The sequence below is a fragment of the Lepidochelys kempii genome, chromosome 2, assembly GCF_965140265.1.
Source record: "Lepidochelys kempii isolate rLepKem1 chromosome 2, rLepKem1.hap2, whole genome shotgun sequence".
In the NCBI taxonomy this organism is placed as follows: domain Eukaryota; kingdom Metazoa; phylum Chordata; order Testudines; family Cheloniidae; genus Lepidochelys; species Lepidochelys kempii.
In genome coordinates this window covers 89,231,857-89,258,580 of record NC_133257.1, presented here as the reverse complement: position 1 = coordinate 89,258,580, position 26,724 = coordinate 89,231,857, and the positions used below count along the sequence as shown (strand labels likewise).

The 26,724-nt window shown below is 42.0% G+C and overlaps 2 protein-coding genes across 8 annotated transcripts in view; both read right to left on the bottom strand.

Annotated features, from left to right (window-relative positions):
- The window catches only part of RALBP1 (ralA binding protein 1), a 97,731-nt gene that overhangs the window by 64,707 nt on the left and 6,300 nt on the right, over window positions 1-26,724 (bottom strand). For 2 of the 6 annotated variants that reach the window (XM_073331596.1, XM_073331595.1), the window contains exon 1: window positions 8,320-8,517. The exons of 1 other annotated variant lie outside the window; for it this stretch is intronic. The gene's annotated coding sequence lies outside the window, so the exon portion shown is untranslated. Of the gene's footprint in view, window positions 1-8,319; window positions 8,518-26,724 lie in introns of those variants that run through there. 3 more of the 6 variants (XM_073331593.1, XM_073331594.1, XM_073331592.1) reach the window with 2 other exon arrangements.
- The window catches only part of TWSG1 (twisted gastrulation BMP signaling modulator 1), a 40,342-nt gene continuing 34,563 nt past the window's right edge, over window positions 20,946-26,724 (bottom strand). For both annotated transcript variants that reach the window (XM_073331600.1, XM_073331603.1), the window contains exon 5: window positions 20,946-23,433. In XM_073331600.1, coding sequence (XP_073187701.1) covers window positions 23,252-23,433 — 182 coding nt within the window. In that variant the 3' untranslated portion in view covers window positions 20,946-23,251. The remainder of the gene's footprint in view (window positions 23,434-26,724) is intronic.

The window sequence follows — 26,724 nt, the reverse complement described above, 5'->3', positions numbered from 1 at the left end:
CCGGAGGAGTCAGAGCCTCTCCTGGTCTATTATACCTGTCACCCATGACTGTAGATGTGTCTAAAGTCTGAATTGAAAGCATTTTTTAAATGTTAAATTTTTGGGGTTCTTTAAAGTAAAGGACTAAAAGCACTAGGTAAAACGAAGCACAGGATGGGTGTACAGTGTGCCTCATTTGTGACCTGTGAATGCCCTGCTATTCCATTTCTAGGCTATTTTTTTGAAGAGACTGCAAATCTTATCACATTCTGAGTTGTTTTGTGATATGGCATTATTTCCACATTCCTATGAACTATGGTGAGACCATCTAATTCATCCTCTTATGTGACAAAGTAGGATTTGAATCCAAGACTCAATTCAAGAGTTACATTACCCATCTAGGCTCGCAGTCAAGAACTCTACCCAGCTGTCCATTCCTAACCCTCATCCAACAAACTGTATTTCATTTTCTCCAACAACTTTGTAAAGCATTTTCAGAACATTCTTGAGAACAAGCCAAATAAACTCTATGATCAAGCGGTCTTTGAGTTGCTATGTGAACTGAGAGCACTGTACAGCCAGATTTCAGGATTAAACATTTTAAGTAGTACGCCACTTGCTCCTTGTGAAAGAACTTTTCAGTTGAGATTAGTTTGGAGGAGACTAGCAGCATTATGAAGCACACTTTGTATGGAATTTATAGAGGTAAAAATGCCTAATGCACAGGAAATGTAAAAATCATTAGATTTAAGTAATCCACTGAATTTCTGAAATATTCCGTCTTACTTCACCATATTTGAAACAGACCAGATGTGTACTTATTTCTTCTCCCTACCACTACAATCAATGTAATGAATGCATTTATGTCCATAATTATCCTTTAGTTATAATTATATTACATTATAATATAATATATAATCTATAATTATCCCATAATTAAGCAATTATATAATTCCATAATTATTTAATGAGTCTTCTTGATACAGTTCAGACTAGTTAATTTTTACTAATTTAGAGAAAGCACACACTACACATGAACCTAAGAACTTTTACAGAACACCCACAGCAAAAACATTCATCACCACCAGAAAAACATGAGAGCTTCTCTGCTGGATGCTTAGTTTTGGAGATTACTTCTTTCACCTCATGTATTTTGTCCTAATAGATTTGCTCCAATCCCTCAGACAGAGACAAACACTTACAGCAGGGGTGGGCAAACCTTTTGGGCCGAGGGCCACATGTGGGTGGGGAAATTGTATGCAGGGCCAGAGCAGGGGGTAGGGGTGCGGCAGGGAGTGCAGAGTGTGGGAGGGAGTGCAGTGTGCGGGAGGGGCTCAGGGCAAGGGATTGGGGCAGAAGAGGGGTGCGGGATGTATGAGGGGGCTCAGGGAAGAGGGTTGGGGTGCAGGAGGAGTGCAGGAGGGGGCTCAGGGCAGGGGTGGGGACTGCGGGAGGGAGCTCAGAGCAGGGGTTTGGGGTGGAGGAGGGTGCGGTGGGGGCTCAGGGCAGAGAGTTGGGGTGCAGGAGGGGTGCGAGGTACAGGCAGGGAGTTCGAGGGTGGGGTGCAGAAGGATTTTGGGCTCCGGCCCAGCGCTGCTTACCTAAAGTGGCTCCGGGGTAGCCGTGGCGCACACCGGGGCCAGGTCAGGCTCCCTGCATGCCTGCTCTGGCCCCACGCCACGTCGCTCCGGGAAGCAGCCAGAACCACGTCCCTGCGGGGCACAGGGCTCCACACGCTGCCCTTGCCACACCTCCAAGTACCTCCCCTGAAGCTCCCATTGGCCACAGTTCCCCATTCCCAGCCAGTGGGAGCTGCAGGGGGCGGTGCCTGGAGGCTAGGGCAACGCACAGAGCCCTCTGCCTTCCCCCCACCCTCCTTCGGGCCTCAGGGACGTGGTGCCGGCCATTTCTGAGAGCAGCACGGGGGGCAATCCCACGGGCCGGATCCAAAGCCCTGATGGGCCAGATCCGGCCAGTGGGACGTAGTTTGCCCACCCCTGACCTACAGGATCTCTATCAAGCGTTCTTAAAACTACCATACCCACCTGGCGAAGAAATAGACTGACAGAGCCAGAAGAGTACCCAGAAGTTACCTACTATAAGACAGGCCCAACAAAGCAAGTACAGAACGCCACTAGCCATCACTTTCAGCCCCCAACTAACACCTCTCCAGTGCGTCATCAAGGATCTACAACCTATCCAGAAGGACGATCCCTCACTCTCTCAGACCTTGGGAGACAGGCCAGGCGTCGCTTACAGACAGACCCCCAACCTGAAGCAAATATTCACCAGTAACTACACACCAAACAACAAAAACACTAACTCAGGAACCAAACCCCTCAACAAATCCCAGAGCCATCTCTGTCCGCATATCTATTCAAGGGACACCATCATAGGACCTAACCACATCAACCACACCATCAGGGACTCGTTCACCTGCACATCTACCAATCTGATATATACCATCGTGTGCTAGCAATGTCCCCCTGCCATGTACATTGGCCAAACTGGACAGTCTCTATGCAAAAGAATAAATGGACATAAATCTGACATCAGGAATAACAACATTCAAAAACCAGTAGGAGAACGCTTCAATCGCCATGGTCACTCAATAACAGACTTAAAAGTGGCATTCTTCAACAAAAAACTTCAAAAACAGACTTCAACGAGAAACTGCAGAACAGGAATTAATTTGCAAACTGGACACCATCAAATTAGGTCCGAATAAAGACTGGGAGTGAATAGGTCATTACAAAAACTAATTTCCCCATACTGTTACTCACACCTTCTTGTCAACTGTTTGAAATGGGCCACCTTCATTACCACTACAAAAGTGATTTTTCCTCTCTTGATATTCTACTGTTAATTGAATTGTCTCATTAACACTGACCCCCCACTTGGTAAGGCAACTCCCATCTTTTCATGTACTGTATATATACCTGCTACTGTATTTTCCACTCCATGCATCTGATGAAGTGGGTTCTAGCCCACAAAAGCTTATGCCCAAATAAATTTGTTAGTCTCTAAGATGCCACAAGGACTTCTATTAGGACAAAATACATGGAGTGAAACAACAACGAGATCAATATACATCCATTTATTTTCAGTGTAACACACAGGAAGTGGGTTTTCCCCTTTTTTTTTTTTCTTTTCAAAAGTGCTGCAACAAGATCAGTACAAACATGTACAGTTGGAATTCTTAAGGTACTGATCACCCTAACAATCAAGTGAATTTGAACACTTAATCTGACACTGACCTGAGAATCCCTTCAATAACTCGGGATTAGTTAAAGAGAGATTTGTCATCAGTCTTTTTTTTTTTAAATTTGCTGTATAACTAGCATTCTAAAAATTAGACCTGTTTTTAAATAGAATTGAACCTTTATGGTTGTTAATTCTTGCGAAAATGGATGATATATTTGACATTCTGATTCATATGCACAATGTTGGTATTATTCTCACATACTGCATTTTTTCCAACCCATTCCTCATTTTGCTTGAGCCCCATTACTGTCATAGAATCATAGAATACCAGGGTTGGAAGGGACCTCAGGAGGTCATCTAGTCCAACCCCATGCTCAAAGCAGGACCAATCCCCAATCATCCCAGCCAGGGCTTTGTCAAGCCCGACCTTAAAAACCTCTAAGGGAGGAGAGTCCACCACCTCCCTAGGTAACCCATTCCAGTGCTTCACCACCCTCCTAGTGAAAAAGTTTTTCCTAATATCCAACCTAAACCTCCCCCACTGCAACTCGAGACTATTACTCCTTGTTCTGTCATCTTCTACCACTGAGAACAGTCTAAATCCATCCTCTTTGGAACCCCCTTTCAGGTAGTTGAAAGCAGCTATCAAATCCCCCCTCATTCTTTTCTTCTGCAGACTAAATAACCCCAGTTCCCTCAGCCTCTCCTCATAATTCATGTGCTCCAGCCCCTTAATCATTTTTGTTGCCCTCCACTGGACTCTTTCCAATTTTTCCACATCCTTCTTGTAGTGTGGGGCCCAAAACCGGACACAGTACTCCAGATGAGGCCTCACGAATGCTGAATAGAGGGGAATGATCACGTCCCTCAATCTGCTGGCAATGCTCCTACTTATACAGCCCAAAATGCCGTTAGCCCTCTTGGCAACAAGGGCATACTGTTGACTCATATCCAGCTTCTCATACACTGTGACCCCCAGTGGGGTCTTTTCTGCAGAACTGCTGGCTAGCCACTCAGTCCCTAGTCTGTAGCAGTGCATGCCATAAACCTGCAATCTATCCCCATTGTTCCTTTCTGCTGACTAACATGCCCCTTGCTGGATTGACTCTTTATGTAAGCAGCAGGACACCAGCTGAAACTCTGATTCAAAGTAGGAAGCTATCACTGTGCACTAACCTAAACAAGTCCACATAAACATGAGAATATTCAGTGTAGTGTAACTACTGTACCAAAATAGTACTTTGATCACTGGGAGATAACAAAACAAAAATAAAAAAAGGTAACCACAAAAAATGCTTAGTGACATTTCCTTTTTACACAAAAACTGTGCATTATGATGGCTAATTTAGATTGGCATTTGCTTTGAACCACTGGATGTCTTACTTTAAAATTAACTGTCACTCAAATCGGCAATCATTCACTTTAGTCTGGGTCAATGGCATTCCTGCCTAAAATGGGAAACCTTGAGATTTTCCTCTTGGCTTTCCTCAACTTTTTCTATACCCCTATGTCTCTCTTCTATTTGAAAATATTGACAAATCCTTTTTGTTATTAAAATCAAGAAAACAGGACATCAGCTTTAAGAAGATTCCAGATGACTGGGAATCAAAAACTCATTTTGGTGGCTTGCCTGAACAAAGTCAATTCCATTTAATGTCACTTTCACATCTTTTGTACCCATGGCTGTGGCACTGGCAGAGACACTGGAGAAAGTCCTGCAGACTTGAAAAATCCCCCAAACTCTGGAGTTAGGCAGGCAAGATTAGAGGGTTATTTTCCATTTTTACAATGCTGTTCCAGCATTCTATGAGAAGCAGAATTTTCGAACAACTAACAAGCAGTTAAAAGTTATATATACCACCAAGTCAGTGAAAGTTTCTTTTGTGAGACTGCTGACATGTTCCAGGATACAATGGGATGCCTTCAGTGTCATGACTGTTCAGCAATGTCACAAAGAATTTAAATGGTAAAGAGAAAGTCCAATTTTTCTCTATACTGAGCAGTTTTTTAAGACTTTTGATATTTCTATTTTATAAAAATTAGAAAATTAAAAAAAACCAAAACCAGAAAGCCTCAAAGAATTACACTAGAAATAACCTCAGTGCTATGAACACCAGTGTTATGAACTGACTGGTCAACCACACACCTCATTTGCAACCGGAAGTACACAATCAGACAGCAGCAGAAACCAAAAAAAAAAAAGTTTAAAAAAAGATTTGACAAGGTAAGGAAACTCTTTCTGAACTTGTTTAGTTTAAATTAAGATGGTAACAAGCAGCATTTTTCTTCTGCATAGTACAGTTTCAAAACTGTGTTAAGTCAATGTTCAGCTGTAAACTTTTGAAAGAACAACCATAACATTTTGTTCAGAGTTACGAACATTTCAGAGTTATGAACAATCTCCATTCCCAAGGTGTTTGTAACTCTGAGGTTCTACTGTAGTAAATATGGAGCCGGAAGGGCAATGACTTCCCTTGGTCCTCCTCCAATTTGTGTTTTTTCCAGTCACTTTTTCTATGTTTAAAATTTCTTTCAACCCTTTTACAATGTTAAAAACATGCACACAAAATGGAAAACTAAGCTCCCAAATATTGTAAATACTTACATGAGAGTAGTCTCACCGATTTCAGTGAGACTACTCAAGTGCATTAAGCTAAGTATGTGTGTTTGCTTGAGCCCCTTTACTGTCATACGACAGCAATCCATCCCCAGTGTTCCTTTCTGCTGACACTGGTTACATGTTGCCAGATTTTATGGAATAAGAAAAAAAAAAGAGTATACAATAGATTATTTTGAGGCAGTAATATCTTAAATATTCATCTATCTAGCCTATCAAGTATTTTTAGTTGGCAGACTACCATTAAACTTTTGCAAACAGCAATACAAATAATATATAACATAAAAATTAGAGTTGTATTAGTTTAGTGCCTATGTGCTTGATGCAGCATACACACACATAACAAGTATTTTACACACAAAAGTTGTACTGCTTTAATTACACTGGTACACTGAGAGTAGTATAACCCATCTAGTGTGGACCCAATTATTTCAATATAAAGATGCTTTACACCAGTTTAGTTATTTCCATACAGGAATGGAAATAAGTTACAATGATAGAAGGCACCTTTATACCAAGATAAGAGTCCACATTAGGTGGCATACTATTTTAACCATTTGTTTAAAAAACATATCATATCCCTAACTGAAAGTTATACTAGTACAAAAACTGTGTTTACAGCAAGCCAAGTTCAAAAATCTTACAATCTAAATAGACAAGTCAAAGGGTGGGAGAAAGGAAGTTTTATTATTCCCATTTTACAGATGGGGAACTGTGGTAAAGAAAGATTAAGTTACTTTCTCAGGCAACACAGGAAGCCTTTGGCAAAACCAGAAACTGAACCCAGATCCACACTAAGTTATCATACTTTTGGATGCAAATAGCTGAAATGTGTGTTTATTCCAGTATATTATTTCTCTCATCGTGCCCCAAAGACTTGGAAGGCACTCTCTCTAAACATCTACAAAGCTACCTCACTATCCACCTTCAAATCTCCCCTCAGAACTCCCCTTTTGCTGTGATGCCTACAGAAAACATGATAATGGTTAGGCTGCTAGTATGCACAGACCACTGCCTACCATGCTGATCAATACCGCCTCCCTGTTTAATTGTACTCACCCATCTGTCATCTCTTGTCTCAAACTTAGACTGTCAGCCCCCAGAGCAGAAACTGTCTTTTTGTTATGTGTTTGTACAGCACCTAGCACAATGAGGTCCTGGTGTATAACTCTGGCCCCTAAGCATTACAAATACTAAATAATACTGATTTATATATTACTAGAAGTCAACATGAAAAAAGTTGAACTGCATCATGCAATAAAGGCTGTATCCACACCTGTATGATTATTAAGATCCCATAACATTTTTGTAAGAGTAGAGATTGACCTAAATGCTCTAATAATTTCCCCTCCTTCTTATTCTACATCTTACTAGATGCCACCTGACTGCCACCTTCAAGCTTATTGGCAGATGCATTTTAGTGATGTACGTGTATTCTTTGAAGTGGATCAAGAGCGTTCAGGATGAAAGGTGCTACATCTGATTGATCATTATCTTCACTCTATGTGAGCAGGTCCACTCTGTTCCACTGCAACAATGGACTTTGTCAATCTCAAAAAAAAAAAAAAGGGGGGGGGTGATTTGTGCAGAAGGCAGAGCTTTCTTAGCAAATTACCCAGGACTGTGGAACTCCTCAGAATGACTACAAACCTCAGTGTTTCCAGACAAAATGTTCTTTGACCTAATGCACTTTCCTCCCCATGTTCTGTTGCCCCCGTCATTCCATTTTGCTTTAATGGATAACAAACAGTTTGGGACAGGGTCCACCTTTTTACTTATATAGCACAGCTGTAACAACAAATATACTATTAATGGCTGGTACCGTGCACAGCATAGTAGGTACATTCCAAACACACTATATATAAGAGCATGATGGCAGTTTTGTTTCTTTTATGAGTGATTTCCACTTCAAGGAAATAAAGGGTCAGTGGATGAAAAAGACAGGACAGTAATATGTAGCAGCACCACAGTCCTCCCCATTGGTGCTATATGCGAAGCACAGAATCTCATGTGTGTTTCACAGCATACAACCATTTAGGAGTACGTGGGGTGCAGGGAGCTTGGTAGCTGCCACTGGGAGGTACGATGCTCACCCTGGGAGAGGAAAGCAGGTGCAAAAGCTAGGTGCCTCCCCCAATCCCTGAGGGCACCGGGCTGGGGCAATAGGAGATGCGGGCATACACAGCCCCTGTCACTGTTGCGGGGTGGGGAGGGGCTGCTGGGCTCTGCCACACCCTTGCCCAGGAGACAGCACGGGCAGCAGCAGCCTCGAGGAGGTGGTGGTGGTGGTGGTCCCCGGTGTAAACGCCTCTCCAGGGAGCGCGCTGGGGGGGCGGAGGAGGGTCCCTGGCGCTCGGGGGGGCAGGGGGGGAGAGGGTCCCTGGGGGGGAATCCCTGGCACTGTCCCTCCCCCCGGGGGCCGCACTCTAACCCCCCCGGCCCGGAAGTCACTCCCCCCCGGTCGCCCCACACTGGGAAATGGGGGCGGGGACCCCCACATACGCGACCCCAGCACCGACCCCGGGTTTCCGCTTGCCTGCAGGGCGGCTCGGCTCCGCCTCGGCCTCACGCGCGCCCCGCCTCGCGCCCCATTCCGCCTCCGCCACCCGTTTACAAGGACGGGTACGGATGCGTGAATACAGCGAGCCTGCCAAAGCGCATGCGCCGCCGACTGCCCCCGGCAGCGGTAGGCGAAGGGGTCCGCATGCGTGTAGCAAAGGCAGCCACAAGAGGCGGGATGGAGCTGCGCATGCGCTTCGCAAACGGCGGGCGGGGCGCGCATGCGTATTCTCGGTGAGTACGCGACGGGGAGACGACTGTGCGTTAGCGCACGGCTGGAGACGGTTAAGTCTCCGCCTAGTGGGTGTTACATGGCCGCGTGGGGCATGCTGGGAAGTGTAGTTCCATCCCGTGAAGCAGAGGCCGGGACGGAAGGAGGTTGGACGTCGGAGGGTGGAACGCCTCGCGCTGTGCCCGCGTCCAGCTCGCGCGCGCCTCCTGCCCACGGTCCGCCTCAGCCGCCCCCGGCCGCCCCGCCGGGCTTTTCTCTGGCCACGGTGCCCAGGCAGGGCCGGTGCCAGCTGGACCCGGAGCGGTCTGGGTGGGTGGCTGAGAGCGAGTCTCCCAGCCCCGCTTTCTGTTTGGAGCTTGGCTGCTCCCCGCGCTCTGACATCGGTGCGGCGCCCCCGAGTGCCTCCAAATCCGGGGGGGGGTGGTCAATGATCCAAGTCCGGGGCCAAGGGGTGCCCCAGAGGTGCAGCCCCCTGAGTAAAATAGCTTTCCTTAAAGGTGACGTGTGCCGGCAGCAATCAAAGCAGAGTCCCTGCACCGGCCCTGGCAGCGTCAGGCCCTGGGGGGTTCAAATAAAAATGTTCTTTGGCCAAACTGCTTCTCCAGCTCGGTGCCCGCCAGGCGGGTCTAAGGCCAAGTGGCTCAGCCACTGAGCGTGGGCAGGAGGAGAGGCGCTAACGCGCTGGATAACTACCCGCAGGGCTGCCCCGCACTTGTGTTCCCAAAGATACCGGTTGCTGCTCTGCACCTCCTCCCCTTGTCAGTAGAAAGAAGAGGTCTTGGCTCCTGTCTCAGAAGGAATCTACACGTGCAGTGAGCGGAAGAGAGACTTGGCACTGTGTGTATGCGATGCCTACAGGGGGAAACTGAAAAGCCTAACACCCACATTTACTTCTTCCCTTTGAAAACAAAACAAAAACATCACATTTCCATGTATTTGCTGATCACAAACAGCTATTATAAACTCTTTTTAGGTCTGCAATATTGCTTCATTAAGTAATTATTTCTTACTCACTGTACAATTATTTGCTGCACTAAATAATGTCATTTGCCAGGAAAAAAATTAGTATCAAAGGAAAAAAGCATTCATAGTATTCTGGATATTTCCAAAGTGCCTGTCCAATAATGGGAGAACCAGCTAGCACCTTTCAGTCCATCAAAAACACAGATTCTAACAACTCCAAAATAAAATTTACCAATTACGGTAGAAAGGGTGTACAAAACACTGGAATATGGAATTATTAACCTGTTGTGGTAATTGCATCTGAGCCCCAGGAAGCAGGCACGGTGCAGTCAGGGCAGCAATCTGAAACAACCCAAGGGGACAACATATCTTGCTGCCATCTGCCTCTGTCGAAGGGGGGTGTTTATTTCAGGAAAGGTGACAGGACTGCTGCAGAATGGTCAGAAGGCGCTGAAACTTGGTTTGAAAAGAAAATAAAGTACACAGGCAAATGCTCGCTGGGAGGGGAGGGTGATTTGGGGGATCAAGTAATGAGGAGGGACGGGGTGGGACACTAGGGAGGAAGCCTTGGAGGAGACAAAAGTACCAGGCTGTCATCCATCCTCTCATTCCTCTCCCATCTACAGAGGTGTGATCCCCTCTTCCTTACCCCCATCATGTGAACCAGGTTCTAGAGGAGGTTTGCCTTTCTGGCTGCGTCTGAGCCCCTCTCCCTACCCGCCACCCCCCATGTGAACTGGGATCTGAGGTCCTTATGAAGGATTCTGGGTGGTCTGCTAGAAGGATTAGGTAGGTTTGGGAGTGGGTCTTGCAGCCTTTTTCAAAGAGGGAGGGAGTATCATTGGTGGAGGATTGGCGAGGCGGGAGAGTCTCCACAAAGTGATCCTCTCGTAGATTTTTCTCTCCCAGAGGGCCCTGTCTTGCATTTGAGTGCAGGATTGGATGAACTGGCCCATTGATCATTGAAAACTTGCTGTAAGTAGTTCATATGCTCTGCAAGTCTCTGTTGCTTTAATTTATTTGAGGTGAAATGTGCACCACAACAAGACATGCCGGTGGAGTTTTTAACTTTCTTGAACAAATGATTTGGCTGGCAGAGCGTACAGCCTCCTATACAGCCAGACCTCTTGCAATCTTTACAGACCAATGGCAAACTTCACAAGGTGTCCAGAGGCCCATAGGAAAAACTTCCTAATGCTAGCCCCAGACTGTAGCAGATATAATCCTATGAACTAGTGATAATCAAGGCTTCTGAACGTTAGAAAAATAATCACTTTGAGACTATTTTTGAGTTTGGGATTTAGAAAACTAAAATTAGAAGACTATTCAAAATATGAAGGTCCTCATTTTTCAGAGTTTCATATCACAGAAACTTCTGGTCCAATTCTCCAAGTTTGCCAGAAATTTCCTTTGGCTAGAAACCAGACCTTTAAAAAAATCCTTTTTGCATACGTGCGCGTGTGTGTATCTTAAAGTGGAGGAGTTGTAATTAAGTAAGTTATTTACACTCTGAACTGTAGAATTGCTACCTCGCTTCCATTTAGTACAGTAAATATTAAATGTTAACGTACATCAGAGCCCTAGTTAACCGAGGTTCTGTCAAAAGGTTAATAATTCCATATTCCAGTGTTTTGTACACCCTTTCTACCGTAATCGGTAAATCTTATTTTGGAGCTGTTAGAATCTGTGTTTTTGATGGACTGAAAGGTGCTAGCTGGTTCTCCCATTATTGGACAGGCACTTTGGAAATATCCAGAATACTATGTATGCTTTCTTCCTTTGATACTAATTTTTTTCCTGGCAAATGACATTATTTAGTGCAGTAAGTAATTGTACAGTAAGAAATTAATAATTACTGGTCTAAAAAAAGTTTATAATAGATGTTTATGATCGGTAAATAAATGGATATGTGATGTTTTTGTTTTGTTTTCAAATGGAAAAAGTAAATGTGGGTGTTAGGGAGACAAATCTTAGGCTTTTCAGTTTCCCACTGTAGGCATCGCATACACACAGTGCCAAGGCTCTTTTCCGTTCACTAAACATGTAGATTCCTTCTGAGACAGGAGCCAAGACCTCTTCTTTCTACTGACAAGGGGAGGAGTTTGAGAGCAACAACAGGTATCTTTTGCCTGGTCACCTTCTGGAGTGTCAGAGCTTTCCTCCTGCTGGAGCAAGGAAGCACAGTTCTTACTCCTTGCCCGATCTTGCTCACAGAGGAAACTCCACCACATTCTCAGCATCTTCCTCGTAGTTTAGGGACTCTTAGGGTGTGGAGGTCACTGTACTTTTAAAATTCTCTAAAGTTCCCAGTGTTCCTCAAAAAGTGGATGTCATCTTTCAACACTACCAACCACAACACACGGCTATATTTTTAGTCTGTGCATCACAACCATTTTTATAGATTTACAGTAGTTGCCATCCTAGTGGAGGACTCATGCAAGTGTCTTCATCTTACTGTAGTGGACCTCTTCCATTCTCTTAACAAAATTATACAATGCAGTTAGAGGAGCTTATCTGCTAGAAAATCTCACTTTGAAACACTGTGTGCAATTCTATACAAAGAGAAATGCTGTGGGTCTCACTTCTTCCTCCTGCGAGCATAGTAGTAGGTGTGAGGAGAGCCACATGCAGCTGGGTAGTCCTGTAGTAAGGACGGTGTAGAACATTGCCTTCACTGACCCTTCCCACGCCAATGCCGAACCATAAGTCTATTCCCAACAAAGAACAGCTGGAGAAAACAGCAATTGTTAGATAAAGAGGGAAATGTGATGTGGCCTGCACCTAGAAACTCAGCAGCACATCCATTCTTCTGAACAGAGGTTTTGTTAAATACAAAAAACCTAGTGTTTTCCATAATTCAATTAGAATATAACTAAGTCATGTTATATTCTCCTTAAAAATGTTGCAAGAGTAGAAAACCCAACCACTCTTTAAGAAGCATCGATAAACACATAAGGATCAAGTCAGCTCTATAGGTCTGCACATTCACTTTGCTTTTGGAATAAACTTAGAATGAAGCTTCATGGTTACCAGTGATATACCTATATCACAAAGCAGCAATATATTTTGACTTCCGCATTTGCCAAGGAGTCGTCTAGCATCTTTTTTTGATTCGTCTTCACCCTTCCATATAATACGAGAGAATGGAGAAATAATTTGGCTGTTGGTTGAGCATGTGATCGGTGCCAGGAAATGTATCTTCCATCTCAGTGCCTATTTTGTTTGGTGTCCCTTAAATACATTTTTGTACTCTGCCTCTTTTTAAATGTGAGTTTCTGGATATGTTAAACACCTGCATATCTTGAAACTCTTTCAGGAGTCTAATCAACAAGGGAATTTGTTTCAGTAAGTAGTGCTCTGACTCATTTCCACAGCCTTCAAGCATAATCCTAGAGCTATTGGACACATTAATACTATGGCAGTTTGCCACCTGCTTCATTTATTCACTTGAAATTCAGTACTCCTTGATCTCTACAGAATGGATTCTTTGTGCAACTTTCTGTGGTAACGTAAGGGTCCCCCACAGGAATTTGTATGTGTCTATTCAGTGGAAAATACAAAAGGGAGGGTTGTAAACACTCTGATTAGTGTTCATGAGCATAGAGATATTTTCCTACAATGTATTTCCTAACCAGGCAACTCCCACACATTCCTTTAGAAGAAAATCCTAATGTCAAAGACTAACTGTTACAGTTTAATATTACAAGCAATATTTTTGTCATACAAAGGCTATAAATACAGCTGGCAACAGGAGGAAACAAAGGTTCCTTCACTAGCCACTATAGTTCTTTTAGATGATTGCTTGTATGGATCCCTATTCTTAGGTGATGTTCACCAGAACACTCAACTCCCAAGAATGGGGATTCATATATAGGCAATTCTCAGTGTAAGCCCACAATCATCCCATTGGCTAACTAATGCAGAATGAAACTTTCTCAATTTCTGAGGGCAGACAGGTGAAAGCATATTACACTGCACTAGCTTCCAGTTCACTGTCATGTGAAATTCACTATATCAGTTTCTACGTCTGTAAAGCTCTAAGTGGCCAGGGTCCCGGTTGCCTCAGAAATAGTCTCACGCCGTTCATCTCATTACATTTACTGCTGGCAGAATCTTGTTGGCTGTCTGAAGGAGAGAGCGCATAGAAGCTGGGGTAGGGTATCTGAAATGACAGGCCCTCATTTTGAAATTCAATCTTGCTGCTACAACTGAGCCTCACAAGTATAATAAATAATGGGTTGGAATTTTGGAAAGGGTGTGTTTAGTGAAACCAAGAAAAGCACAGCTGTATAAATTAAGAAGTGTTCATTCCCTCTCCTGCCAGCTTTAACACTACTTCAGGAAAGGCAGTTGTTTGTCTGTTTAGGAATCATGAAAACTATTTCATGGAAGATTTTAAGTACACTGCTGAACTGACAGGCTAGACCAGTTCCGGAGAAGCCATTCCAGTCTCTGAGGAAGTAGGTTTATTTAAAGAGTTACAGAAAATCTAGTTGTCCCATGAAGAGTTACTGTGGCAATTTTGAAGACTGTATTCTATCATTAGGTATAAAACAGGGATTTTAGTCCTGTTTTACTGGGAAATCTCAATGCAACATTCAGTTACGGAGTTTTTACCAACACCACCATAATAAAAAGGCGGAAGAGGTTAACAGAGGAGAAAAATCTAGTGCATCTTTGCAGCATGCTTCTCAATATTGCAGAGGGATCCAAGGAGACAACCAGTGGTAAACTTGAACACTAAAATTAAGGGTTGACTCGGGCTACAGCTACACTACAGCACTTACAGCAGCACAGTTGCACCGATATAGTGCTTGTGGTGGAGACGCTCTAAGCCAATGGGAGAGAGTTCTTGCCGTCAGCTTAATAACTTCTGCCTCTGTGAGAGGCAGGAGCTTTGTCAGCAGGAGTAGCTCTGCCGCTGACATAGTGCTATTTACACTGGCACTTAGGTCAGTATAAACTTTTGTTGCTCAGAGCTGTGGATTATTCACACCCGTGCCCGACACAAGTTATACTAAAGTAAACTGTAGTGGAGACAAGGTCTGTGTATGCAAAGCCAAATGATTTACCTTCCACTCTTTACCAAAGGCTCTTAAGCAAAGTAAGGTGTCAAGATATAAGAGGGAACCAGTCCTCTCATGGATCGGTAACTGGTTAAAAGATAGGAAACAAAAGGTAGGAATAAACAGTTTTCACAGTGGAGTGAGCTAAATAGCAGGGTCTCCCAAAGATCCGTGCTAGGACCAGTTCTGTTCAACAGATTCATAAATGATCTGGAAAAAGGGGTAAACAGTGAGGTGGAAAGTTCACAGGTGACACAAAATTACTTAGGTTTCAGAGTAGCAGCCGTGTTATTACTTAGGATAGTTAAGTCCGAAGCAAACTGCAAAGAGTTACAAAGGGATCTTCCCAAAGCTGGGTGACTGGGCAACAAAATGGCAGATGAAATTAAGTGTTGATAAATACAAAGTAATGCACATTGGAAAACATAATCCCAACTATATGTACAAAATGATGGGGTCTAAATTAGCTGTCACTAAATTAGCTGTTACCACACAAGAAAGAGATCTTGGAGTCATCATGGATAGTTCTCCAGAAACATCTGCTCAATGTGCAGCAGCAATCAAAAAAAGCAAATGGAATATTAGGAACCACTAGGAAAGGAATAGATAATAAGACAGAAAATAGCACAGTACCATTATATAAATCCATGATACGCCCACCCCTGGAATACTGCATGCAGTTCTGATCACCCCATCTCAAAAAAGGTGTATTAGAACTGGAAAAAGTACAGAAAAGGGCAATGAAAACGATTAAGGGTATGGAACAGCTTCCATATGAAGACAGATTAAAAAGAATGGGACTATTCAGCTAAGAAAAAAATGACTGAGGGGGGATATTACAGAGGTCTATAAAATCACAAATGCTATGGAGAAACTGAACAAGGAAGTGTTATTTACCTCTTCATACAACACAAGCCAGGGTCACCCAATGAAATTAAAAGATGGGAGGTGTAAAACTAACATAAGGAAATAGTTCTTCACAGAAGACACAGTCAATCTTGTGGAACTGTTGCCAGCGGATGCTGTGAAGGCCAAAAGTATAACTGGGTTAAAAAAAGAATTAGATAAGTTGATGGAGGAAAGGTCCATCAATGGCTATGAGCCAAGATGATCATGGATGCAACCCCATGCTTTTGCTGTCCCTAAACTTCTACTAGAAGCTGGAACTGGACAACAAGGGATGGTTCACTTGATAAATTGCTCTGCTCTGTTCACTCTCTCTCTCAAGTTTCTGGTACTGGCCACTGTTGGAAGACAGGATACTGTGCTAGATGGCCAATCTTATGTTCTTATGTGCACTGGAGAAGATCACAACTCCTGATCAGAGGTGGTCACCATTCATCTCTCAGCTTGTGGAGAAAGGGGAAGGGGAAAAAAGAAAGGAAACTGCCTTAAGAGAATTGCAGAATCAATTCACATTTGGATCCTCAATGACAATTGCCTTAAAAAACACCCACCCACCCCACAATTTAACAATACTAGACAGATAGTGAAAATATCCTGAACCCCTTTCCCCCCCCCCCCCAAAAAAAAAAAAAAAAAACCTCAAGAGAACATTGCAGGTTCTGGCCCTCAGTTTTGATAAGCTCAGTTATCAGGAGTTAAAGATTCATTTAATTATTCTCCATTTTTAATTTGATCCCAGGGATGCCATACATCTCCACTCGCTGGCAGCTGGGAAGACTACAGGAATAGATTTGCTGCATGATATTTTGTTAACAAAACTAGCATACATTTTTTAAAGCAACTGAAAGCACCAACTCTCCTCAGGAAGGCAGCAAGTCTAGTTGCTAGTGCAGAGGACTGGCAAAGACAGCTAGGTTCAATTATTGACTGGTACCCACTCTATCTGACCAGTCCTACCTGTGTCACAGGTCCTCCTCCCTGCCATTTGTAATGTGAGCATCAAACCCTTTGTAAAGAACTGAGCTCTTCTAATCAAAGGAGCTATATATAAAGTGAAAAGTATTACACAACTGATGGAAATTAATTCAACCTCAAGCATAAGGGCTCAAGTAAGTATGTTCATATTTCCTCATGTTTCAGTGTAGAAAAAACACATGGCTTAGCTGTGCTCCCGGCAGCAAACCCCTTGTATCAAGTGAGAGTTGAATTCTGCGATATATCATAACATAATAAAATATACGTTCTGATAAGGTGAAAAAAAATCCCTGTGTGACAGCAAACCTGCCGTAAATCCTTGATGGAAACTGAAGTTTGATTAACTCCATTAAGACTTTACTGCTACTTTTAAATTTTACATTTAATGGCAGTTACATTTTGCACTGAGTTTGTCTAGTTACTATTAAGTTTAAAATCTACAATGCGGATAACTTGGGAGTAGCTTTTTGGATAATGCCAATACTAAGGAACGCAATAATGTGACAGCTCTAAGAATCCTGGTACACTTTCTAATTTGTCAGTTAACAAAAATTTTGAAATAGCTAAGGTGGTCTTAGGTAAAGCAGTGGCCAAAACAGAATAAGATACCACTCGCAGAAAGAGTACATGGTCAGCGAGTACAGATTTCTCTGAACAGGAGCAGACAAGATGCTGGCAGATTTGGAAAGAAATAAGAACTAGTACGCACAAGTAGAAAATGATTTTTGGAGGAGCTAGAGGAAGCCTCTTTTCCTAATGACAGGTTTCAGAGTAGCAGCCGTGTTAGTCTGTATTCGCAAAAAGAAAAGGAGGACTTGTGGCACCTTAGAGACTAACCAATTTATTAGAGCATAAGCTTTCGTGAGCTACAGCTCACTTCCTCAGATGCATATCGTGGAAACTGCAGCAGGCTTTATATATACACAGAGAATATGAAACAATACCTATTCCCACCCCACTGTCCTGCTGGTAATAGCTTATCTAAAGTGATTTCCAGCACAAATCCAGGTTTTCTCACCCTCCACCCCCCCACACAAAACCCAGCAGGAGAGTGAATTTGTGTGGGGGGGTGGAGGGTGAGAAAACCTGGATTTGTGCTGGAAATCACTTTAGATAAGCTATTACCAGCAGGACAGTGGGGTGGGAATAGGTATTGTTTCATATTCTCTGTGTATATATAAAGCCTGCTGCAGTTTCCACGATATGCATCTGAGGAAGTGAGCTGTAGCTCACGAAAGCTTATGCTCTAATAAATTGGTTAGTCTCTAAGGTGCCACAAGTCCTCCTTTTCTTTTCCTAATGTTATTGCTGTTGGCATTTTTTGGAAGTTGTTGCTTTAAGAGGCCATTTTTGTGAAGTAACTTTTAATTTCTCCCTCCTTGCCCTTAAATTCACTATTATTGTTGTTTTCTAGTGCAGCAGTTTAAAAACTATCCATTGATTTAAATAAAGGTCAAGACATTTTGCCATGGTCAAACTACAATACTATTATATTTGGTCAATTAAAAAGATGCTTTTAAAGAGTGCTTGCAAGAACAGCTTACTTAACGATTTTATTTTATAGTGCTCTGGCTACAGATTAACTTGTTGAAGGTAGGCTGCCTGCACCCTTGGAAAAGAACTACTTCAATACGAAGACCCCAACCAGTTTACATTATAGGATCAGGCTCAATTCTGTCCCTGCTGCCGGGGAGAAAAGTAACAGAGGCTACCTCTGCTGCCTTGGCCCCTGAATCAAGAAAGTGATATGAACTGGTGCCGTGGTTGCTAAAAGGCAGAAGGTTGCCTGAGGCTGCCTTTCCATATTCAGTTGAGGGCATCCCATGCCCTCTTCTTCATCTTCAGCTGATGAAGAACAGGGCATGGGAGTCAGCTAGTTGGCTGCTCAGCAAGATTGGGAAAGGGGAGCTTACTGAAGTCTGTCCCCATTTTGCTCAGGGAGGAGCAAGGAGAATGTTTAGTGAGGTAAGAACATTCTGATGATATTTGGCAGATTACTTAGCACCCAAAAAGAGAAAGTTATGCATGAAACCAACTTCAAAGACTTATCACCCCTTCACCTACCTTGAAATGGAAATGTCGGGTTCTGATGAACGGACTGAACTATCACTTCTAGATACTTCTCTAAAATGTTGAACACTCAGTGTTACTGGCTACATGGGGAAATTGACCAGCATAGCTACTCCAGAATAAGTTTTCCATGTGTATCCCCATGTGAACACTTTTATTCTGGAATAATAAAGTGTGCACACAGGAAGCTATTTTGGAATAGCTATAGTGTCCAAGTTCACAGCCTGCCTTATTCCAGAATAACTTCCATGCACACAATCCATAGAGAGACTACTTAACTCTTGCCAGCAACCCAAGTATGCAGTAACAAAGGCAGATCTGATTTAGGACAGTGGCTAACCTGACATACAAAACACAAACACAAAAGACTACATGCAAGCTATAATGGCAAGCATTGCATTAGACAACATTTAATTTTCCCTTGGCTGAGTGTGATTTTTGCATTCACCTTAAATCTTGGCATACACATTTTATAAGAGTAAAGGAAAGCCTGTGAAAAGATATATTTGTATATATGTAAAGATATATGTAAATATCACTAGTTTGCAAAAGTTTGGGGACAAACTGACAGTAAATCCCAGAGTTAAAGCAGCTATAGACCAAAAATGATCTACTCAACATATCAAGCTTTATCTATACAACTCTCATTAGCGTTATGGAGTTACACAGCTTAGACCTCTCTCTTTCAAACAACTTCTAGAAGAATAAGAAATCTTTAAAATACATATAAGGGAACAATAAGGACAGGGTGAATTTTGGCATCCCTATGTTGTATGTATCAGATTTGTCTGAAAGCTACATACTTTACCCCAGGCATTTTTTATACTTGCCATGGATGAGTGTCACCCACCAGACTCACACCCTGCTTGTTAGAACAGCTCATGCCATCAGCACTATCTCAGCCATGCGAAGTGACAACTTCTAGTACCAATTTTTCCTGGTAAATAGATTGTAAAAACATTCTCCCCATTCAAACAAAAAAGGCTAAAGAATCCGCTCACTCAGAAAATAGCAACAGTAGGCACTGGTGAGCCCCGCAACTATAAATCCAGTTCTTGTTATAGATGTGGTGAGGTGATTACCCCTTATATCCATTACTTAAGAACAGGAAAGTGCAGTGGATGTTTCCTAGGGCAGTGGTTCTCAAACTTTTTTTTTCGTGGACCACTTGAAAATTGCTGAGGGTCTCAGTGGACCACTTAATGATCGTTCCAAATGTTGTTTGTACCATTAGCTAACTATTGTAAAGCGCTTTGGATAAAAGCACTATATAAAAAAAAACTTAATACTAATTATGGTTTTTTTGTTCTACAAATAGAAGCACCCAACCCATATTTTAATATCAGTAGTCTTACCTTTGTAATGCAATAGATGTGCCCTCTCTCCTCCGCTGGGGCAGTCCCCGAGTTGGGGCTGGGAAAGAGGGGAGTCTCTCCCTCTTTCCCCCACCGCAGCTGCCCCCCGAGCTGGGGCTGGGAAGGAGGGGGTTCTCTGCCCCGCCACAGCATCGACAGAGCTGAGGCTGGGAAGGTGGGCCATCTTTCCCTGGCAGCTGCATCCCTGGAGCTGGGGAAAGTCGCCTCTTTCTCTGGCCGCCACAGCCCTGCACGTCCCAAATTCCCCCCACCCACTCTTCTCACCCACTGCCCCCTCCTACCTACTCCCTATTCCCCCCCAAAGTCACCACCTCACCTTACATGTACATCTAGTACTCCAGGGTCCAGGCACCTAATTAGTGGAGCCACAGATAGCAACAAAGAGAATTTAGTGGATCAAGAATTTACCTGGGATTTATACCACTGATTGTTACACAAGGGCATTTTTTATTGAGTACTTAAAGTTTAAGGATTTACAATTTTATTGTGAGTGTTTAATTATATAAGTTGCCCAGATGTTTCAACTGGATAAGATACCAGTTCAGCAAGGTACTTACACATATGCTTCACTTCAACCCCAAGTTTAAGTGCTTTCCTACAATCAGAGCCTAAGTGAGATGTGTCCCAACAATAAAATATTTATTATTTTTCCCTCCATGCCATGTAAATTACATCGTATTCTCCTATAATGGGATTTTCATAGATAAGACAATTTCAGAATGTAACTCAAATTGCATTTTGTAGGTTTCATATTTTATATAAAGTAAATACATTCAGTTAGAAGCAAAATTACAATTTTAACTGTAAAACAATTTTCCAGCTGCTAAAAAAGCACTGTCACTACATCTTAAGAAAAATAAAGTTACCAACTGAGACTACAGTAATAGGATTAAAATTAGTGAAATCACTAAATCAAATTTATACTTCAACTCCATTAAAAGCTTTTGCCCTGATAGCTTAGGAAGAAGCAGCAGTGATAAAAGAACCACACAACCCAATAATGTCTCATTATTTATTAAAATACTTGTTTAAACAAATGAAATATAAGAAAATACATCTGATGTTGCCATAGATCATTTGCATATGCACTGAGTTTACAGCACAGACTCTCTGGAGAGCATCATACATTACAAAAATAGAGCAAACCTAATTTAAAGTGGACTGTCCTCACAAGCAAAAACTTTTAAAGGTATTACACAAACAAAAATTTACCTTTTGTGATTTTCCATGATTTTTATGGACATTTAACTCTTTAAAACAGAGGTTCTGTCTCCCTCCACACACAACCTCTCTATCCCTCCTATTTGATCTTGAAGTAAAATCATAAAGTAAAGAAGGGTGATGTCATAAATCCACGCAACAGGGTCCCAAATAGATAATCAATCTTGATTCATTTTAAGATTCCGAAACCATAATATTTTACATTTCAAATAATTCAGTATATGATAACTCAAAGCCTTCAGTGTGCCACTGATTTGCAGGGACACTTGAAAAAAGTTTTATTAGATCTTGATCAGAAATCCTCAAGAACACAAAATACAGATACTCACAACATAAGCATATCCTCTCTCCCCCTTCACTATAAGAAATTCATGAGGAATTTCTCGGCACAAAAAATGGAAAAGATGCAAGGAACAAACCATAATAGAAGAAGAAATAACATTTCCTTCAGTTTAGGCTGATCTTTGCCCTTCGTCCAGAAACCATGAATTCAAAACTTTCTCCCATAAATCCCAACTTTAAATAGGAAGAAATTTTGTTTACCACCAGTTTAAAAGTTTAAGCAAACCTCCAGCTTTCAAATAATACCTGGAAAAGAGTTAAAAAACTTAAGCCCTGCACAACAGCAGCCATGTTTAGATTTTTCTTATTTGAAGAGTTGTATGTATCAGGATAACTAAAAATTCCCAAGTCAATTTTTCAAATAAAATGAGAGTTGAAAAAACTGATCTCGGTGTTGAGGAACATGTTGGTAGGAGTCAGTGTGACCATGAGAGGTGGAGGCGAGAGGGAGAAACAGGAATAGTCAAATCCATCTATATAAAAAATTAGTAAACTTAAAAAAAGTTATTGTTATAAACACTATCATGAGTTTCTGGCAAGATCACAATTGTACTCAGACTTTATTCTTGTGGTTTCTATGCCATCATCACAGGAAAAACCTAATGGTACCACAGTAATTACCTTATAATTTGCAGTTGCCTACTACTCCATATATTAAAACACAGCAAAATGGACAAAGTATTCCATATTCAGAGAATGCTCACTTGTCTCAGAGGACAATTACTTCTCCATTAAGCCCTTTTATATCATAAATCTGAATCAAAATCAACCTCAAAGCAAAACCAAAGTTAGAATAAGTGTTCCACAGAGCAGTACCAAGTGTGGTAATGTGACATCTGCCAGCTACTCAACAAATAACCTTGCTGAGCTTACTAGGACACTCAGTTTAATTCCCAGTTTATACAAGCTATTTTGTCTGTTCATAACAACCACCTTGCAAATTTGCAGCACCGCACTGAGTTTCCAGGGACAAGACAACCCACAAAGAGTGCGATAGCACGTGGACATGACTAAACTTACCAGCTTTATTTTGGTTTATATGAAGAGCGCATTGACGGCAACAAGATTTCTTTATGAAATGCAATACCTTGCCTGCAGGAATGGAGGCATATAACAGCTGGAGGAATGATGTCACATTCATGGTATTGTAGTGGGTAGTGTGGCCTGCTAAGAAGCTGGGATTTTATCTATTACAGCGCCTGTTTTGAAGTTGAAAAAAAATTTGTTTTCTTATTTTTGAGGACATCCTTTTCACAATAGGAGTCTGGGCCACTGGTGTAAGACTATAAGCCACTGGAGTCTTATGGCTCTTATACTGGAGAGGTATAAAACAAGAGCATTATCTATTTGAGCACTTGTGGAACTTCTAAATAATGGGAATCTTGTTGAGGCTTCACTATTCTGAATTGCTAAATACGACATTACATTCTGAAAATGAGTATAGGCAATATATTCAGATCAAAGCAAAACAATCAGGACAGGAAGCATGAGGATGGCTATGCTACTCGACTAAGAATAAGGAAAAAATAAACATAACAGTTGAAACATTTGCCAATTAGCATTGTTTACAGGATTAAAAAAAAAATACAGCTATGCTTTGAATTTTATACATCTTTTCTCAAATCATTCATGTTTAGTTGTTCCCAGAACATATCCCATAATGCAATACTTCCAATCCCCACCTTTTTAATTAAGAGACGTTGCTTTGGCCTCCACATTACTATTATACAGGTTCTCTGCTTCAAAACATGCAGTTCATACATTTTACAGTTTTACTGCCATAGTCGATACATTCTGGCCCAATACACTCACAGCAGGCATTGTGAAACCACCGGTATTTTGATGCTCCCATGGACTCACAAGAGATCTTGCACTGATGTATTGACATGCAGTCATCAAAATAGACCACAGTGCACATGTTTTCTAAACAAAGGGAGAAAAATATTTAAAAGATTACTTTAGTTAAGTATCTAGCTGTCAGATGTTTGAGTGCAAGTCATTCAAACTACGTGCCACGGGGGAAACGGAAGGGGAAGGAGAGGAGAAGAGGTGAGAACGTAAGGCCTACTCTACCAGCCTGGATACTTTTTTCATATTGTGGATCTCAACCCCCTTGTAGGGAGTACCGTAGTCTTTACTTCTATGATCATATACTATTTCTCAAGTACATGGTCATACCACTTTTTGCACCATTACAAGGAGCAAATTGTAAAATGCAGAGTGGATAAGACAGGGCTACACAGGAGCCCTTGCCTCAATCACCGAATGTCTTGGGTGCGCCTACACTGCAACTTGGATCATGCTTGCCAGCACAGGTAGACAGACCCGCCCGGACCCCATGGATACATACTTAGGCAGCTAGTCCAAGCTGCCACCTGTGCTACCCCTGGCTACACTGTTATTTTTGCTATGCTAGCTCAAGCAAAGTTAGTGCTTGTCTAGCTACTCATACTGGGAAGTGCCCTCCCAGCTGCAGTGTAGATGTACCCCCTTTAAAAAGCCTGATTTTCATGAACTCTGCTCTACTCAGCACTGCAAGATGCTGCAGGTTTATATTGAGGAGTATACAAAAAACAAAAGGAATATTGTATTGCTTGAAAAACAGTATGGTCATGGATTCCAATACAGTCCAACTACATACATGAGGGAGCAGAGATAAGATTGCACATGCAAACCTATTTTTGGCCTTTCCTGAGTTGAGTGCTTACCTGTGCAAGCTAAAAGTATTTTTAACAGAATTTTTGTGAAATACCAAGTGTTCAAGCTGCTTTAACAGGCAAGTAATTGTGTGTGTGTGTGTGTGTAATCATGTCTCATTAGTTCCATCGTTTCTCTATTCTATAGTATTTTATTACCACAGACTACCAATCCAGCTCTTAACTGAAAAATTGTTAGATTGCTTCCGGGCGATGCCCATACCAACTCCAACTCTCCCATTTGCCACCTTAAATTCCATCCCAAATGCCAGACTACCTTCCTGGATGCTCATAGCATCATCTTTAGCTTTCAATCTGTTAATGTTGATCCTAGCAGTAAACTTCTCTTTGCAGTATCCCCAACAAGCTCACTCTTCTGGCTTCCCTGTGCCAGGGGTTAGTGAAAGCTTACACTATCTAGCAATTAGACTGAGGTTTCCAGCTCTGCTGTGGAGGGGTCAAATACAAGTAGGAGATCAATTAATGGGGAACAGCCTTTTCCTAGTCAGCAAATACTAATACCTAGTCTCTAGTACTAAAAAAATTTTGGGCAATGTGTCAAGGCACATGCCAATTAAAGAAAAAAAGAAAGTGATGGATTAGAGAGACATCCCAAATTCTGAGCTACTATTTTATACATATTTTTATTGGATCACCTTCTGTGAGTGAGAGACACAAGCTTTTGAACCTACATAGAGCTCTTGTTCAGGTCTGGGAAACATATTCAGTGTCACAGCTAAACATAAGGTGCAATACATTGTTCAGCAATAGTCGTTAACCTATATTTGGAGGGACCATTCAAGGTGAAGTAGTTGGTTAACACCCCACCAGTCATAGTGGGAAAAAGAAGGGGGTGCAACTGTGGGGGTTGTTAATGGGTTACAGATTGTTGTAATAAGCCATAAATCCAGTGTCTCTATTCACAGGTCAGATATAGGGCAGGTCGACCTACAAATTTACATTAGCACAATGCTACTGTAGTGCATCTGGTGAAGATGCTCTAAGCTGATGGGAGAGAGCTCTCCCCTCAGCTTAATAACTCTACCTCTGTGAGATGCAGCTGCTAAGTTGGCGGGAGAAGATCTCCCGCTGACATAGCACTGTCTACACGTGGGGTTAAGGTCAGTATAACTACATCGCTCAGGAGTGTGGATTTTTCACACCCCCTGAGCAACATAGTTATACCTAAGTAAGTATGTAGTGTAGACCAAGCTACAGAGTGATCACTTTGTGAAAAGTGTTCACCTACAGGTGATATGGTGCTTTTATGTTTTATCATTTTCCTGTGTGAGTTCATTTGAGACTGTAGTGATTTTATTTGGTTAATAGGCCACTTAACCTTGAATGTCCCTTGAAATATGTGTTAACTACTTATGCTAAACAATCTGTTCCATCTTGTATTTAACTGCGACACTCTGAGTATGTTTCCCAGACCAGAAGAAGAGCTCTATGTAAGCTCAAAAGTTTGTCTCTCTCACCAACAGAAGTGGGTCCAATAAAATATATTGCCTCACCCACCATGTCTCTCTAACATCCTGGGATGGACACAGCCACAACACCACTGTATACATTTTATAGATTTGTTTGCTGAAGTCCACATAGTTCTTAATATAATCAGACATTTCTCCTCACTCCAAAAACAAAGGTCATGTCTCTTGGGAAAAAGCAAACAGCAGCCCAGCACTTCTGAATAACTACAGTAACAACCAATGTGCACATTAGGGAGGAAAGATCTTTGTTTCCAGGATACAGATTTCAGTTTCCCATTTGCCAGTGATTTATTATGAACTATTAAGAAACTTTTTATAAGTTATGGAAACTCTATTGACACCATCCTTAATCCATACCAAATCATAGAATCATTGAAATGTAGGGCTTGAGAGGTCATCTAGTTCATCCCTTTGTGCTGAGGCAGGACCAAATATACCCTCACTAGTGTTTGTCCAACCTGTTCTTAAAACTTCCAATAATGGGGATTCTACAGCCACTCTTTGAAACACAGCTATCCTTATAGTTAGATTTCCCTAATATCTAACCTAAATCTTCTTTGCTGCAGATTAAGACCATTACTTCTTTTCCTACCTTCAGTGGAAATGGAGAACAATTGATTGCCATCCTCTTTATAACAGCCCTTAGCATATTTGACGACTTATCAGGTCCCCACTCAGTTTTCTTCCCTCAAGACTAAACATGCCCAGTTTTTATTAACCTTTCCTCATAGGTCAGGTTTTTCTAAATCTTTTATAATTTTTGTTGTTCTCCTTTGGACTCTTCTCCAATTTGTCCACATCCTTCCTAAAGCGTGGCATCCAAAACTTGACACAGTACTCCAGAGGAGGCCTCCCTCATACCAAACAGAGTGTGGATATTACTTCCTGTGTCTTATAGATGATACTGCTGTTAATACATGCCAGAATGATATTAGCCTTTTTTGTAACTGCATCACATTGCTGACATTCATTTTGTGATCCACTGTAACCCCAGATCCCTTTCTGAAGTTCTGCTGCCTAGCCAGTTA